This window comes from Drosophila grimshawi, unplaced genomic scaffold (genome assembly GCF_018153295.1).
Source record: "Drosophila grimshawi isolate 15287-2541.00 unplaced genomic scaffold, ASM1815329v1 contig_1367, whole genome shotgun sequence".
In the NCBI taxonomy this organism is placed as follows: Eukaryota; Metazoa; Arthropoda; class Insecta; order Diptera; family Drosophilidae; genus Drosophila; species Drosophila grimshawi.
In genome coordinates, this window is record NW_025062889.1 from 2038322 (window position 1) to 2055931 (window position 17610).

The 17610-nt window shown below is 37.9% G+C and overlaps 1 protein-coding gene across 16 annotated transcripts in view; it reads left to right on the forward strand.

The window, feature by feature from the left end:
• Positions 1-17610, forward strand: part of LOC6568736 (heterogeneous nuclear ribonucleoprotein L) — a 129718-nt gene that overhangs the window by 68323 nt on the left and 43785 nt on the right. For 3 of the 16 annotated variants that reach the window (XM_032740856.2, XM_032740857.2, XM_032740860.2), the window contains exons 3-5: positions 311-493; positions 568-646; positions 13660-13731. In XM_032740856.2, the coding sequence (XP_032596747.1) occupies positions 311-493; positions 568-646; positions 13660-13731 (334 nt within the window). Of the gene's footprint in view, positions 1-310; positions 494-567; positions 647-9605; positions 9617-10607; positions 11173-13659; positions 13732-17610 lie in introns of those variants that run through there. The other 13 variants (XM_032740862.2, XM_032740863.2, XM_032740866.2 and 10 more) reach the window with 9 other exon arrangements.

Consider the following 17610-nt stretch of genomic DNA (forward strand, 5'->3'; position numbering starts at 1 on the left):
CCACTTTTTTGTTGCGTGTTTATTTCATGCAGAGGTGTGTTGGTGAACAATTGTGCACTGCTTGCATATTAATTAGTGAGGACAATGCGGGATTGGGTTTGGGCTGAGTAAAACTGGTTGTTTTTGTGGTCGAGTTTGCTGCATGGTTTGGTTGCGCCTGCTGTGGCTGTTGCGGCTGCTGCATATGACAATTGGGAGTGCTCGTAATTTGTTTTCATTTATTTTATTTTGGTTGTTGCTGTCGTTTCAATTTGCTGTTAACTCGGACTTCTTTATTTATTGTTTTCCTCTCCATTTTTTTCGTTTGCAGGATGTCTTGCATAAAATTTGCAATCCACATGGCCAAGTGCTGCGCATTGTCATCTTCAAAAAGAATGGCGTACAGGCCATGGTCGAATTTGATAATCTCGATTCGGCAACACGTGCACGCGAGAATCTCAATGGAGCCGACATCTATGCCGGCTGCTGCACTCTTAAAATTGATTTTGCCAAGGTAAGTAAGCTCCACATCTTGACTATATATAATTATTATATGTATATGTCTGTATTTCTTATGACTATTTCTAGCCGGAGAAGTTGAATGTTTATAAGAATGAGTCAGATACCAGCTGGGATTATACCCTGAGCACAGGTGAGATTCAACCAAGTGCGTTCACATTTTTTACTACTATTTCTTATTAGTCTATAAGTGTACCCATGCACCCAACATACAAACATACATAAACATGTATATATACTCTATATATATATGTATTTATATATATATATATATTTCTATCAATACAACATTTGCATTTGTCCATAAACTACACTTATTACACGCACACTCACACCCACACACTCTCACACCCACACGAAACACACACTCACACACACACGTGCTTTTTATTGCCCATATATATATATGTGTGTATATGTGGAGAGAGAGCTTGCAAATTTATATTCATAAATGTAGAAAAACTTCAGTTCCACCAACCAACTGGTGAGCTTAATTTGTTTTTATTTTTGTGTAAAAACACAAATTTGTTTACAACTTTATCAATTGCCTTACACATTTTTTAAACACTCTTAATTTGCTTAGCAACGACTAAGCTTTCACACTTCGTTGTTGTATGTGTGTGTGTGTGTGTGTCTGTGTATATATATGTTGCAGGTGACACAAAAGTTTCAACAACATATGTTTGGCGTGTACCTGATACAATATGTACAAGTTGTCGGCATTTGTTTGCAACTATTTGAAGCATAAATGGCTTTAATTTTAATTTTCATGTCATATATTTATTACGGATTTTATTTGCCTGTCAATTTAATACATATTTTTTTATTATTTCGTTGATAAAATATATTTAAAATAAGCTTCGTTAATCGAAAATAAGCCCAGGTATTTTGATGGCCTTTGCCATGCCCGTTGGCGTATACGTAATATCTTAATGAGATATTGCTGCCAAACAAAACATTTGCAGTTCTAGTTTGTTTTTATATAAATTGCGAATATATTGCGTACTTTGGCAAGGTTTGTGAAGAGGCGTCTGCTTTTAGCTTAAATAGAAATGCCTAGTTTTTGCTCAAGCGCCGTTTTATACTCAAAAATAATGTTGCCTATAAGCCATATTTCGTCTTACATGACGCTAGCATTATTTGTCAAAGCATGCATTAATTAAACTATTGCATCTTTAAGCCAGCTGTCAGCAGACACATACTATGTGTCGTATACTTGATATTTGTTGCTTAGCCAAAGGCTTTAAACCATCGTCGTATTACGTGTCGTATGCTTAATGCCTAGCTGGCTCGCCATTATGCCATTTGACAGCAAGCTCGTAATTGCCAGCGACAAAGCTGCCACAGGCAACAGCAACAACAACAAGTAGCATCAAACATTAATGATGCTCGTCGAGTCAGCAAAACAGAAGCCGCCAGCAACAGCAACAGAGTAACGCCCAAACCAACCGCCCACCACCGCCTTGGCCACATCAAATGGAAGCTGCACCACCTGGCACCTCTTAGCAGCAGCAGCAGCAGCAGCAGCACACCACTCCCACACACAAACACACGCACACTTACTTGCCACACCCGCCATACCCCTTGCCTGCTGCAGTCATGGCACATGTCGCGTTTTATGACAGTCGACAAAGTTGCGCGTTAAATGCCATTTTTAATTTCTATATTTCACTTTGAATAAAAATGAAATTAAACGTTGTGCGACGCGCTTCCAGTTTGTTGTTTGTTGTTTGCTTGTTGTTGCTGCTGCTGCTGCCAGACAGCGAGGCGGCAATGTTGTCGTGCAATTTGCCACAAAGCAGCAGTTGGGTCCACAGACAACAGACGCAACTTCAAAAGGCCGACAAACTGCAGAAAATCTACCAGCTGAGCAATCTCGCCTTCACCCCACCCTCTCTCTCTCTCTCTCGCTCTGTGTGTGTCTCTGATTTGCTGTGACAGCAACGTTGCAAGTGTCAACGGCACTGCAACTGCTACAGCCACACAGAGATTGCTGTTGCTCTTGCAGTTGCAGTTGCAGTGCCGTTCTCTGTGTGGCTGGAGCCACAATAACTCGGCCAGCAGCAGCCAAATTGTCCACTGTCATATTTTGTTGTTGTTGTTGTCGTTGCTGCTGCTGCTGCTGCTGGCTGGACCAACTTTTGGGCTTTGTGTGTGGCAATGTCCCTTGCATTTATCTACTTGTCGGTTTGTTGTTGTTGTTCTTCCTGTTGTTTGCACTGCATTTGCATTTGCATTTGCATGCCCCCCATGGAAGTCTGGCGTGTCGTGTCGTGGCATGGCAAGGCACACACACAAGCAACCTGAGTCGTGGCAAGGCAAAAGTTTCCTATCAATGAATGCCAAAATGAATGAACTTGACGCCGGCGGCTGCCAGTCGCTAGTTGCAGGCCATCTGTTTGCCACATTATGTGGGCGTGTAAATTAGGCCTGGACACAGATATAGACATAGACACAGCGAGGTGGTGGAAGAGGGGGACCATATCTCACTGGGCATATAATGAACATGATGCTTTGAAAAGTGGCCGTAGACTGTGGCGCCACACAATTCTGTATGTGTGTGCTTTTTTTCTACTCATTGCTCGCTGTTTGTGATGATTGTGCTTGTGTCTGTTTTGATGTGCTTTTCTGCTTGGTTAGTTACAATTGCATTGCAGTGCAATGTTCCCAACTCTTTGATGAGTCTTTATAGGCGGCACTGGACTTGTTAAAGCAGCTGCACCTTAGCGAATTCTAATCTGTTTGAATATAGAATTTTAAGTACTCATTAAACAGATAAAAGACTTCAGTTGTGATTACTTTAGGATCTCAATACTTAAGTTTAATGGTTTGCTCCACTTCAGTTATTTGTTTGACTAAGTCTATTATTCAAACTTAATTACTTAATAAGTAATTAAATATTAATTTAAATTTGAATTCCTTTTTTCCTATAAATTGTTCATTTTTAAAGGAAGGTCCTTAAAGACAAGTTACCCTCAATTTTAATTGACAATTTTTGCCTAACAGTTTTACTATGAATTTTCATCTGAATAGAGTTTTACTTGGAATTTTCATGGCGATTAAAATTGGCTTCCATTTAATATGCAATACTGCGAATTTCATTGAAACTTGTTGAATAAAATACCTGTTCTAATTGCTGTTTGATTACGAGGAATTTTCGAAAGCAGACCACTTGAATGAGCTAATTAGTTTTCAGTTGACAACAGAGCTAAGCTTGCCAAATCAATATGCTAAACGTTGCAGAACTCAACTCAAAAAGCCAAACAAAGCAAGTTAGCTGCACCGACCTTCGACCTTATGTGACAGGCATTATAAACGGGTCTGTTTCGCTGGCCAATCAATATAATTCATTACAAACTCTGGTGCTGGTGGTGCTGGTGGTAACAGCAGTGCCACGCCCACAACACTGACGCACAGCCATAAATTGTGGCATGACAAGCAACAATAACAATAACCACTGATAATAAGCAGGAAAAAAAAACAATGACAAAACGCAAAACAAAACCGATATCAGGTTAAATGTCAAGTGAAAAATGCAAACAAACTATTTGCATAAGTTGCACACAAATAACTTGGCTTGGCAAAGAGGGAGTTAGGGAGTTAGGGCAGTTCGGAAGACAGACAATCGATTTGAAAGACCTGCAAGAAGAAGGAAATTGTCCTGCATTGCGCGTTGGGTAAACAGCAGAACTAAGTGGCAGCCAACAAGCAGCAGGGGCAACCAGCCCCAGAACTAACCCCAACACAAATAGTGTTGGCAGTAGCAGTGGAAAACCAACAAGAACTAACCTCACTTTTAGCGCAGAAGCGTAACTTTATTAAGTATTTTGTACAGCAAACCAGGAAAAAAATAGACAAATAGAAAAATAGAAATAGAAATGAGGAGAAATAGAAGGAAATTTGTGTGTAGTATTTGCATTTGCCGAGCGTCAGGGTCGCCGCTGGCTAAGCAAGCTGACAGCTCGCTGCATATTTACGTTAGGGAGGCGGCGGGTAGTGTGCAAGTAAGGGATGGAGTGGATGGGAGGGGAGGGGTTGGTTTGAGGTAGAGCTGGTGAGGAAAGACTTGTGTGCAGCCACAAGTCACTTCACGTGCAGTTTTATCTATGCGCGGTTGGCGTTTTGTTAATTTTCTACTCATTTTCTATGGCAGCCGTGTTGCACCATCAGCCAACACCCCCACCCTTTCCCCTTGTGCTTCTTGCGGTTTGCTACACTTTGCTTCCCTCATCGCTGCTGCTGCTGCTGCTGCCGCTTCCGTTTCCGTTATCTAGTCCAGGAGAAGCAGACAGGATCCTTATGCTCATCGCATTTTGGCTTGTTTCGTGCTGTCACGCGATGTGTTTTCTTTTCTTCCTTGAGGGCAACTCAACTCAGCTCAACTCGCTTGCTGCTTCTTGGTCCTCCATGCCTCCTCTTTATATTATTTGACTGCAAATTGTTTTTAGTCGGGTGAGTTGCTTCAGTTCTGTTTCTTGCCTTCTTCATTTTCTTCTTTTTGTTGGTCTTTAGCATTTGTGGCCCAAGGACGTTCGATTTTTGTGGTTCACTTGACAAAGCCACAAAAATAGGGACGTGCATTTATAATACGTATACGTAATGCGCCTTTTCCCTCTCTCTCTCTCTCTCTCTCTCTCTTTCCCTCACTTACTCAGTCTGATTCTTTCTCTATCTCTGGTAAATTGACAGTTTTTGCTTTTCCGGGCTTTTAGCCACTGTCCATCAGCCGGCTAATTAGTTTCGCAAAATTGGACTAAGTATTCGACTAAGCAAAAATAGAATAGAAATCAAGTCTATTTTTCGCTGACTTTTCTTTCAATAGTTTCTTCAATAGGAATAGTTAAAGCAATAAGGAATAATATAATCGAGAATTACAAGAAGTCAGTTCACAAAGGATACTCTATGAATACGAATTAAATCTTATAACATATACCTTCCCTAACAGATAACGTGATTACACTTTCGTAAATCACAACTAATTAGGCTTACATACAATTTGTATAATTTTTCCATTCCTATACCCGAGTGCACCGGGTACACTGCGCCTCTTGTCCTCCAATTAATCAAGCGAGTGCTGCTCGTGAAAATACCATAACAACTGACATATGCGCCACTTTGTGCTATTATCGTTTCAGTTAACCAACAAAAAAATAATAATGCCCGACCCCCAAAACTGTGCTATAATTAACCACAAAACTGGCTCAGCTCCGCTTGTCTCCCTCCCTTTTGCCTTGCGCGAGCACCAAACCACAAAACCTGCATTGTAATGTCTGTCATTATTTATTTATGAATGCATGACAATAACAATAACCAAAACTAGCAGAAAAAAGCAATCAACAGACGAGGCAATTGATAGACTGCGAGATACCCTCTGACTAAGACTGACATATAAATATAGCTTAGCACTGAATTTTCAAATGAAGAAGTTTGCAATTTATAATTTCCAATCACATTTGTTATTGATGGCTTTCGCTGCAAATCATTTATCCCATATACACTCTTCACAAGGGAGTACAGGGTATAATGGTTGCCACAATAATACTATATAGTAACCAAAAATTTCTATAAAAACTAAACAACAAATAACATTAGCAAACCAAATGCCAAAAGTCATCAAAAACTGAAACAGAACTAAAATAAACGGGGAAAACTCTCAAAAAAAAGACAGAAAAAAGCAAGGCAAAAAATGCAGCAAGAAACACATTAAAAAGCCACATAACAGAACAATTTGAATAGATGGGTGAACTGAACTGACAGGAGGGAGTTACCATAAAACATGACAAAACTATTTTACGTTTATGATTAAATCATGCCATGAAGGAAGCACTCCGAAGAGGAGTAGTTGTAGGTGTTCTACGTTTTATTATGTGACCAGCGGGCGATGGCACACGACTATCGAATTAAATGAGCATAAATAATTCATACGGGACAAACACACACACGCACACACAAACATGCACACATCTACAGCTGACTGCGACAACTGTGTCTCTGTGTATGCAAATGACAATGGCAACCCTAATGCGTTGCGTTGGCAACTCTCTCTGTGTGCGTGTGTGCGCCCCTGTGATTTCAATTATGCGACCGTCATTCAAACTAAAGGCACTTCTGGGCAGCCATTGTACCCTGCCTGTAAAGAGGTGTTGAAAGCGCTGTAAGAGCATAAAAACTCTAGAGACTAATAACTTTATATACCCAAGATGAATATGAACTTGGGCACTAGAAGACACAGACTACAGCGATAGCTATTAAATTTGGAATGCAGTTGTTGTTAGTCATTAGCTTTCTGAAATTTTGAAAGATGTCGACACGAAACTTCTGTTTTAAACTTATATGGTATTTGGCAGTCGTGCATTTCAAATCTATTTCGAATTGCTACTTGTTATTTATTTAAATTGCAATCGAAGGATGTATAAGGAATAAGAAACATGTTCGTTATTTCATCTGGCAGGCGACTCTTGCTGCCTTATCCTAAATCAACATTTGTTTGCCCCCCTTCGATGATGTTGCCATAGTCATTGCTCGAAACTTTTGCCGTCCTGCGGGCTGCCCCAAAAGCAGGCTTGGTCTCCCTCTCTCTCCCTCTCTCTCCCTTTCTCTCTATCTCTCTCTCTCCCTCTCTCTCCGTCTCTCTCACTCTCTCTCTTTCTCTCTTTCCCCAAGGCTTTTCACTGTTTCTTAGACACTTTATTTTTATGACACAACAATTTCAGTGGGTTGTGTGTAGCATTCAGTGTAGTCCTTCGGCCTGGCTGCCTGCTGATTATTTTCGTTTTATCTAGAGCCTTTGCGTTATGTTGGATCCTCAATTTGTTTTTACTAGCACATTTGCCCAGTTCAGTTCGCTACAACCGCCATATGCTGTGCTGCGAGTGAATGGCAGCCATCAGCCATCCGCTCCCGCTCCCGCTCCCGCTCCGCAACAACCCTGCACACTCGGCACTCCACATTCCACTGGCCATCCTTCAGGCAGCCAGCGAGCGCACCCTCATATAATGCAACGTAATTATATCGGTTTATTTTTCAGCGTGGCTTAGTTTATGTCAAGCGGCAAACTTCATGTAATCAGTGTGAATAATTTGCTTTTATACGCACTCAGATATGGGCATTTTATTTGATTTTCGGCCATAATGGCCAGCCAAACGGGCAACCCTTCGGCAATACCACCCACCACCCACCACCACCACCTCCCCTCCCTTATTAGGCCATAATATTTTGTCTGCTATAATTGTTGTGACTGCTTTTCATATGCGCAACGCGTTGGCGTCAACTTTAGCATTTAGATCCAATTAAATTGGTTTTTATGATAGTCTACACAAACTCCCAACTCACTTTGTGTGTGCGTGTGTGTGTGTGTGACTGTGTGTGTGTGTGTGTGTGTGCCATAGAAAGTTGAACAACTTTTTAGCTCTTTTGTGAGAGGCGACATTTTAGGGTCGCAGTGTATATACATTTAGGGAGATAGCACCCTCCACGCTCGCCCCAACCTGTCCCGCAACCTTTCCCCAGTTGGTCATCATCTAATCTGGTTGACATGCTTTTTGTTTTACCCAAACCTAATGTGGCGCATCAAAAGTGCTGTCAACTCTTGAGGTTGTCACCCGTCATTTGGTTAAATTGAGCAGCTGGCAGGGTTTAAATTTAGCGATGCAAACATTGAAATTTGTTTTATCACAAAACTTTTGCTGATTGATTGCGCAAAACTCTCAACTATTAAGCTGTCTAAATAAATGGATTAAAAATTAAAAACAGAAAAGTATTTCATACATTGAAAACATACATTTTACATAGTCAAAAACTCAGTAGACCAAACACAAATGTATGAACTATTTCTCACATACACAATCTACTCTCTTTAGATCTTTTTGTTTGGCTTGATTTTTTTTTTGTATATTTCTTACGGCTTTACTAACCTCAATTTATTTGAGATAAACACATAAACACACACACACATAAACCGCACACCGAATCATTCACCCACACACAAAAAGCTATATCCAAAATGTCTAGCAATAAAATCTATATACTTAAGCTTAGTCTAGCTTTATAAGCAAAATATACTCTTTACTCTCTCTCAGCTATTTACAAAACTTTGACAAAGAAAAACAAATATATTTTTGATATCCTCCCACAAAACCAAATTTTTGAAAATATATATGCCTCAAATCTCAATATATTTTTTGTTTAAGTTGTCAACTCAAGCAAAACACGCATAATATCTATACAATTAACTATTAAATTTAAAATGAAAAACAACTCTTAGTGAAACAATAAAATAAAAGCAGCTTCAACTTCAACGTACAATTTTTTATCCTGTCAAAACACAAAACTCTCTCATTTAACAACAAATACAAGAAGAACAACCACAGCAGCAGCAAGCCAGCAACAACCACAACAACATCCAACACACAACAACAACAACAACAACAACAAAAACAAAAACACAACACAGCGTCTACTAAAATTAAAAACAAAACAATTAACCCAAAAATACAAAAAAAAAGAAGAAAAAATCAAGACTTTAAAAACTATATCTGAAAAATGAAAATCTTTTCACTGCTACTACTAAAAAAGAATACACTGTATTATACAACAACAACAACAAAAACAACATCAACAAATACAAAGAAACATTGTGTATTATATGACAAAGTACCACAACAAAACCACCACCAACAACAACAACAAGAACAACAATCAAGCCAGCAACAACAACAAGCAACAGAGCCAAACAAAAAAGCCTGCCAAAAGAATTTTTAAGCAAATAGTTTAACAAAACGCAGCAGCAACCACTAAGTGCAGCAGCAACAACAACAACAACAAATCTCAGTCCAAAAGAATACAACAGCCAGTACAACAACAATAACAACTACAACTACAACAACAACAACATAAAAACCACGATGAAAACAGCTTTTTGCTCGCACTGTACAAAAAAACAAAACAAATATAAAAATAAATTAAAATAAAAAAAAAAACTGCGCGCAAACAAGTAAAAAAAAATCACTAACAAAACTAACTGCTAACTTCTAATTAGTTTTTATTTTTTATTTTGTTTTTTGTTTTGATTTTATGTTTTCACATTTGTTTTTCTTTTTTCACGGCAGTGTTGAAAAAGGTAGTTAACAATAACAACAACAACAGCTACAATAACAACAGCTACTACAACAACAACAACAACCACACACGGAACCACCTAAAAAAAAAAGAAATGAAACCTCGTTCTAATATATATAAGCGCCCACTAACAGCCAAAAATGCCAATGCCACAGCGTTGCCATAGCTAAGTAGCTCTTCCCCCCATTAAAAAACAAAACAAAAAAACCACCGCCCGCCTGCCTGCCCGCCCGCCTGAACTACCCAACTTAACTAACTTACTTGCTTTACTTAACCCATCAACAAACCAGAAATGAGAAAAATACTAAACAAGAAAGGAGTAGAACTATTACTACTACTATTACTACTACTATTTTTGTTGTGTGTGTCAGTTCCAGAACAGAAAGAAACCCAAAAAAATAAAACAGAAAAAAAGTATATATATATTCCCTCAGTTTGAAAAACAACAACAACAACAACTACTACTACTACTACTACTACTATTACTACTACAACAACAGCTACAACAACAACAGTTATGCAACTAAAAAAAATATAGAAAAATGCACCAAATTTAAGCAAAAAGTCAAAAATACAAAAAATATATATTCAATTTTATGCAAATCTATACAAAAAATTCAAAAACCAAACCACGAAAATGCAAGCAATATATTTATATATATATATATATATGTCTATATATCAAAACTCTATATCTGGGCAGGACTAAGCATCACAACAAAAAAAAGAAAAAAATACAAATGCAAAACTCGCAGACAAGAAAAAATATACTACAAATAAAATGTTGCAAGAATTCAGTCTATGTCTTCTCACTGTCTCTCTCTATTTCTCTCTCTCTCTCTCTAAATATATATATATAGTATATATCTCTCTCTCTTTCACAATCTCAAAATCACAACAAAAAAAAAAAAAATAAATAAAAATACAAACAAAAAAAACCCAACACTATTCTACTATCTATCTCTATCTCGCTTGTGTTTGTCTGTGTGCAGGGATGCATGGCACGGGCAGCGACGCAGACGCAGACGGACTCACGAGAATTGTTGTTGTTGGACTTGATCATGATTATACTACAGATGATATTTATATTGATGATGATGATGATGATGATGATGGTGATGGTGATGTTGATGAGGACACCGTGGGATCTAGAATGGATACGGATTTGGATTTGCAAACGCTTTTGGATACGATTCAAGCTACAACGACTAGTACAATTACCAGAACTGCTAGTACTACGACAACAGTTACTACAGCCCCAATAAGTAGTCGCTATAGAACGTACAATTTGAACAGATCCTTGAAATGTTGTTTGAGCGCCGTACGCTGACAAGTTTTTGAATTTTTTGCATAAAACTGAAACTGAACTAAATCCAAGATAAAAATGAAGCGATTTTTCGACGCTAATCGTGTTATCGTGTTATCGGAATCGAATGTTGCCCGATTGTGGTTGTTGCTGTGCCTGATGTTGATCAAAAATCCGACGAGAGTTGAAGCTAGCCTCAGAAAATAACAATTTGCCAGAGAGAAAACTGAAGAAAAAAAAGCATAAAAGAAAATAAAATAACGAAATAATAATTGAATACAATTTACGTTTTGGAATTATTCACCTATATATATATATATATATACTTATAAATATATAAATGTATAGCTTATATATATAATTTTTGTTCTGTATATCATACCATGAACCACAAAATTCAAATCAAGCTTCAATTTTATTTAATTAACAATTTTGTATTGACAAAATCGTAAAAACAAGAAAAGTATATATATAAATAAAAGCATAAAACATTTACCATTGGGATCTGTTCAAAGTTATGTGACTATATATGAGCTCTATATGATCGATCTTTGGGGCATGTAGAGAAGTTGTGTATACGGCCCGTTGGTATTAGTCGGTCGATAAATATGTAGTTCGAACGGTTCACAAAAAAAAAAAGATAAATCTGAAAGAAAAAAATGATTCTTGTGCACCGTTTGATTTCCCAAATGGAGAAAACGAGAGCGCGCTTCTCCAGAGAAACGGCGACGTCGACGAACGTCGCTAATTATCACACACACACACAGCTACTACTACTGTGACGGAGGTGAGTCAGTTGAAGCACTCTATACTAAATATAACTACTACCTACCAATACAATTTACATAGTTTGTAAGTGCAAAAGTCTTGACTTAAGGCCCCCTCTATCTGTCTATCTCGAAAGAGCATATTTTAAGCAAAAACCATAAACTTTAAGTGTGATGTAAATAGTAGCACATAAGATCGATATGAATGTCAAGTTTTATTCAGTTTCAGCGCTTGTATTTGAAAGTATTTAAACAGTTTTTCGACTAGGATAGCCCAAAACGAGTCAAAAGTTCGACTACTCTAAGGCTTCTCTGATGAATGGCAGAATATTTGAAAACTTTGCAATAACCAGCTTCACAGCTTCTCATATTCATTATGTGAATGATTCAATGTCAACTAATCGAAATTCATTACAACATTTGTACGTTTGCTTAACGAGCAACTTAGTTTGTGGTTCATGGTAACTATATTCGCTTTTTTCCTATAGTATTTGCCGATTTATCAATTTTGACTATGTTTGTCTATGTTGCCAGCTCAATTGTCAGTCGATTAACTTTGACTATGTTGCCTTAAAAGTCTCCAATATTCGAATGCAAGACATTAGCCCACTTATCCATAAATGACTATAAAAAAAAGATACTTTAATTTTTATTTATTCAATTGTCGCGCGTGTTTTAATGAAGCACTCGTAGAACAGGTTCTAAACATAAGCAACTCGTTGGGGACCCAGCCAAAACAAGCTGCAATCATTGGGGTCGAATCAGATTTTGTTTCGAATCGTTTCTATGCTGGTCAAATGGCCCTGAAAACAACTTGCTGGAGCGTGTGATCTGAGCAATAAGTTAAGCGAAAAAGGCCTTTAACGATTGTTAAATTGTATGTGCAGTTGCTGTCGCTGTTGCTGTCGATAGCCGCTAGGTGTCGCTCAGGTGCCCCAAATTGTGACAACTGATTGAAATCGCATCATTTATTTTAGCTTTCATCTCTGTTTTTTTTCTTTTTGGAACTCTGCATTGTTTTTTATATGCTGATTTATTTCATGTTCGCTCTAATTGCATAAAACAAACCGCAAAATATTGTTAGCATTTCATTCAATTTGGCTTAGAGTGTTTCGCTTGTCATAAATTAATCCACTACGAAATCGCGTTATATAAGAATTTAAAATTCAACGCGACGAATTTGCGAGTTTTGTTTTTTTTTTTTTTATGGGTTTGTACTACTGACCTGCCGCAAAACTCAAATGAAATTAGTTGCCTCTTGTTTATTTTTTCTCTCGTGTATTTTTATATCTTATTTTATTCTTGATAATATGACAAAAAAAAAAAAAGATTGAATCATTGACATGCGAGCAGCAATGAATAACGAAACAGCAGCTGAACTGGGCAAACGACCCGTAATATTTTATATTCATGCATCGATTCTCTCATTCTGTCCCTCTTCTGCCGCTCTCTCTCTCTCTCTCTCTCTCTCTCTCTCTCTCTCATTCTCTGAGGTTGTATTTTTGGTGAGATTCTGTGTGTTTTTCTCTCGCAGCTGATAAAATTGAAACTTGACTGTTGTTTATTTGATTTCGTTATTTGTATTTTTTTTTTTTGTATCGGTTTTGAATTTAAGAACATTTCTAACATATTTTAAATGCGTTTTTTCCCCCATTTTTGTTTGTGTGTTACGAAACTCTCTAACAACAACAACAACAATAACAGCAAACACTCTCAACCGATTCTCTTAGTTAGCTTTTAGTGAACATCAACAACAACAACAACAACATCAACCAAAACAACAACAAGAAAAACGTTTGTAGACACACACACCACAACAACAAATTCAAACCAACCAATCCAACAAAGCAACCCAAACAAGAACAACAACAACAACCACCACCACCACCACCACCACCAACAAATTCAACAAATTTGTGGAAACATTTATCACGCGCAAATTGTTTGCCGTTTGCTCTTATCTCATTTCAGTTAAGGAGATTGGAAATGGTCGCTCACCATTACTGCAGGAGCCTCTTTACGGTACACGACCTCAGCCCTACAGTGAGTAGAAGGCGCCTATTCATTTGTAGTTTCTGTTTAGCTGACAAATGTTGTACCTACCCTTTTCCTCCATTCTTTTTTTTGTTGTTTTTCTTTCTCGTTTTATCAAACTTACCCCCAACCGACTACCTTTACCCATTTCCCCCCAAAATATCTACAGTGTGGTGTGTGTGTGTGTGTGTGTGTGTCGGACTTTGATTAGTTCATATATTTTAACTGTTTTGTATATTGAGTTTGTGTTTGGTTCTTTAGTGCAACGTGCGTAGGCTCGTAGGATCGTTTATTGAGGTAGGTGAAGTTACTTTCTTACTGTTTGATGACTTGACACTGTTTGGTTTGGTTTGGTTTGCTGAAACAATCATTATTGTTAGTACAGCACTTGTAATTATTGGCCAACAAAATTTACAAATTATTAAAATTGATTCTTAATTAGTCAGTAATTGCCTTATAATTACTAAGTGATTTCAGCATGATCCGAAGCAATTAGGCTTCTTATTACCATAAATTGTAAAATTATTCATATTCTGTAAGGTAATTACATACGTAATTCAGTTACTTTTCATGTCAAGTTGGAATTAGCTTCATAATTTCTTGTTCTCTGTTGGTCTTTCTACTTAGTTTCACATATTATACATGAGCATGGCTGCTGCTGTGCGCGACCCACATCTTTTGCTCAAGAAGTTCACATGCCATTTAGCAAATTGTCTACATAAATTCATTAGTATGTCAAATACAGAACTCTCCCACTCAAAGCGTCAAGGAGAAGTCTACTTGTCTGGAGTTATTTTTTTGTATTATTTTTTGTTTTTTGCATTTACCTGGTAAACTTTTCTAATTGTTGGCACTTGAGCGTGTCTCCTTCGGAAGGAAGGAAAAGAAAAAGCCCTCATAAAATTGCAATCATTACCATTTGTGGCCCCTTATCTACTTGTTTCTTTTAGCAAACTTTCCACGCGTGTGTGCGTGTGTGTGTGTAGATGACATGCGCGCAATTAAAAGAAATTAAGAGCTAACAAAATATTATACTAATTAACTTGGCCAAAACTGGAACTGTGCAAATCAACATTCGTACAGCACTCGACCCAATCCCAATCCCAATTCAGAGTTCAGACCTCGAACGAAATAAGATAATCCAACATCAGCAGACAACAGCAAAGATAATCGAAGCACACACGTTTTATATAGACGCTTAAACGTGACAATGCCCAGGACTACTCTTAAGTGAAAGTATTTGAACAGAGGGGTTGTTTTGGGCAGGAGGAGTGAGGGGCCAATAAGGGAGTGCAGAATTCGCTCACAATCCTCAAGTCAGTGGCATTTGCCGATTGGCTTCTGCCAAAGTGTGTCAAACACACGAGGCAATGGAAAAGCCAAACCCTAAAGCAAGAACAAACATTTTCCACATACACAGAGAGAGAGAGAGAGAGAGAGAGAGAGAGAGAGAGAGAGAGAGAGAGAGTGAGACTGAGGGAAAGAGAGCGCCTATTATTGCAAAAACATGTGTATTAATTTTCTCGTTGACTTTGTGGTCTGCCAACAGCTCCCAACGCCCATTCATTCATTTTTTTTTGCCTCAAATGTGGTAATCGATTTGCAGCGTTCTGTCTCCCTTTATATACATCTATATACATCTATATATATATATATGTTTATATATGTGTGTGTGTGTGTGCACGTGTGAAGTACAATTTTAATTGATTTTTTATGGCCCCAAAACACTTGAAATTCAATTGCATTCAAGCTGATTGTGAAATTTTGTGGCTTTCGACATGTGTGGCGCAACTAGGCAAATACCAAAACTAAATGCTTGTCCTACATTCATGTTATTATTTGAATATAACCCCATAATCGAATAATTTTTAATTTGGCAAAAACCTCCATAGAGTCTAGCCAATTCCCTAGACAATAATCTGAAAGTTTAAAGCATTTTTCACTCTTCTTGTACTCTTACAATTCCCAAAAGGGCTTGGCAGTCAACTTGTCAAATATGTTAAGCTACAATTTTTAGTTTAAGTTCAAGCTTAACTTTGTTGGACGACTTTGAAGCTAAGGAGGCTGACTCACTTATGACTTTAACCATTTTGCAATAGAAACTAGCACTTTTCGTATTCCCACAGCACATTTATCAACTAACTAATTTGCGCACTTATTATTTATTGATCGCAACAGAGTTTTCCAACTCAAGAAATGCCTTAGCAACTATATTTTGGTCGGGTTGTTTGTGCATTGAGCCAAGGCCATGAAATAATAATAATATTAAAAAAGAAAAACAGCACCAAGGCAGCGCCTCGAGGCCTCACCTAGTTTCAACTTTTGCATTATCAAAAAATCGCAAAACTATAAACTAGAAACGGCAAGACGACCGCCAACCCAACACAAACCTGCCCCACCCCCACGTTGAACCCCGCCCCCCTGCCTAGAAAGTTGTGTTAGATGCCTTTAGGCGCGACGTTCGTTTGTTGATAATTTTCTTAGCCTTGATGTTTTAATTTGTGCGTAAATATAATTTTAAAGCATTGCTTTGGAAACTTTGCTTGCTGTGCTAACTTTGCTGTTGTCTCTCGGTGGTTGATTTTGTTGGTTGGCTGTTTGTTTGCTGCTGTTGTTTGCGCTTTGGGGACACCACAATCTCTTGATGCAAAAAGATTATGGCAAAAATCCATCTCTGACTGCCGCTTGGCTGATGCTGCTGCTTTTAATTGCATTGCATACGCAAAAGTTGGGCTAAAGTTCTTCTTGCCGTTGGTTTTAATTAGTGCTGTGGGGTTTCAACCATATCTATGTGCAGATATCTGTATCTTTCAACTCTCTATAGTAGCCTGTAGTTGTTTGTATCCAAGGAACTTAAATAAAGCTCCCCCATGTCAAGTATTTGTTGCTTTCTGAGGCGCTCTTTTCCTTTTTACACTGTGCGGGGAGTTGTGCAAAAGTTTTGCTTAGCTTTTGTATTTGTTGTTGTTGTTGTTGATTTGGCTCATCTTTTGCTTGGTGGATTTATTTTGCTAGATAGTAGTAGCCAAGCGTAAAAGTTTTAGAAAGCAAATTTTCCTCAATGATTGTATTTGTGTGTGATAATTGGCTAAGGTCAAAGTTTCCACGCCACCCCCTTCCCCGCCCGAAAGGAGTCAAATTCAATTGATTTACCCAACCCTTTCTTGTCTCTTTTTATTTACGATTCGCCTGGACAGCGAGTTTTCAAAGTTTTTGAAAAAAAATAAAGAATCCATTGAATGCGGTCTTTCCATTCCCCATTTTTGCTGTTGCCGTTGTTTGTTTTGGCTTCGATTGGTTTGGCGTTTGTTTTTTGTCTCTCAGTGCTGCTTTTTTCACCTGCCTGGGGTTAAATGCTTGTGGTCTTCGCTTCGGTTTTGGTGTAGTTTTCCAGCAAAACTCTCGTAATGTTTCCCTAGCGGGTGCGCTTGAGTGGAACAACGTAGATTGTTATTCATGTAACATTTAATTGCTTGAAAGAAAGCTCAACACTTTAATTGGGTTTGTAGTGAGAAACACCAAATATGAAATTAAAAACCGAAGTTGAAAACGAACATTTCCCCCAGTTGTTTGAATTTTAAATTTAAGGCATATATTTTACAAGTTTTTCAGATAGTTCTTGAAATATAGTTTGTTATATACAACTTTCACAGCTTGTACGGCATTTTAATTGTCTCATTTTTAAAGTCCACAACAACTTGAAAGCTTGCTAAATTCTAGCAGAAAACTCACTTGGCTTGTATCCCAGTCTCAAAGTTGTTCTTGCTTTCTAGATTCGATGCAGTAATGAATAAACATTTTTATTTTTACATTCTTTGGCTGGCAAATGACTTTGTGCATAGCTGATGCTTTTGTTGTTTGTTTTTCGGCCCCTCTCACGCCTAATCA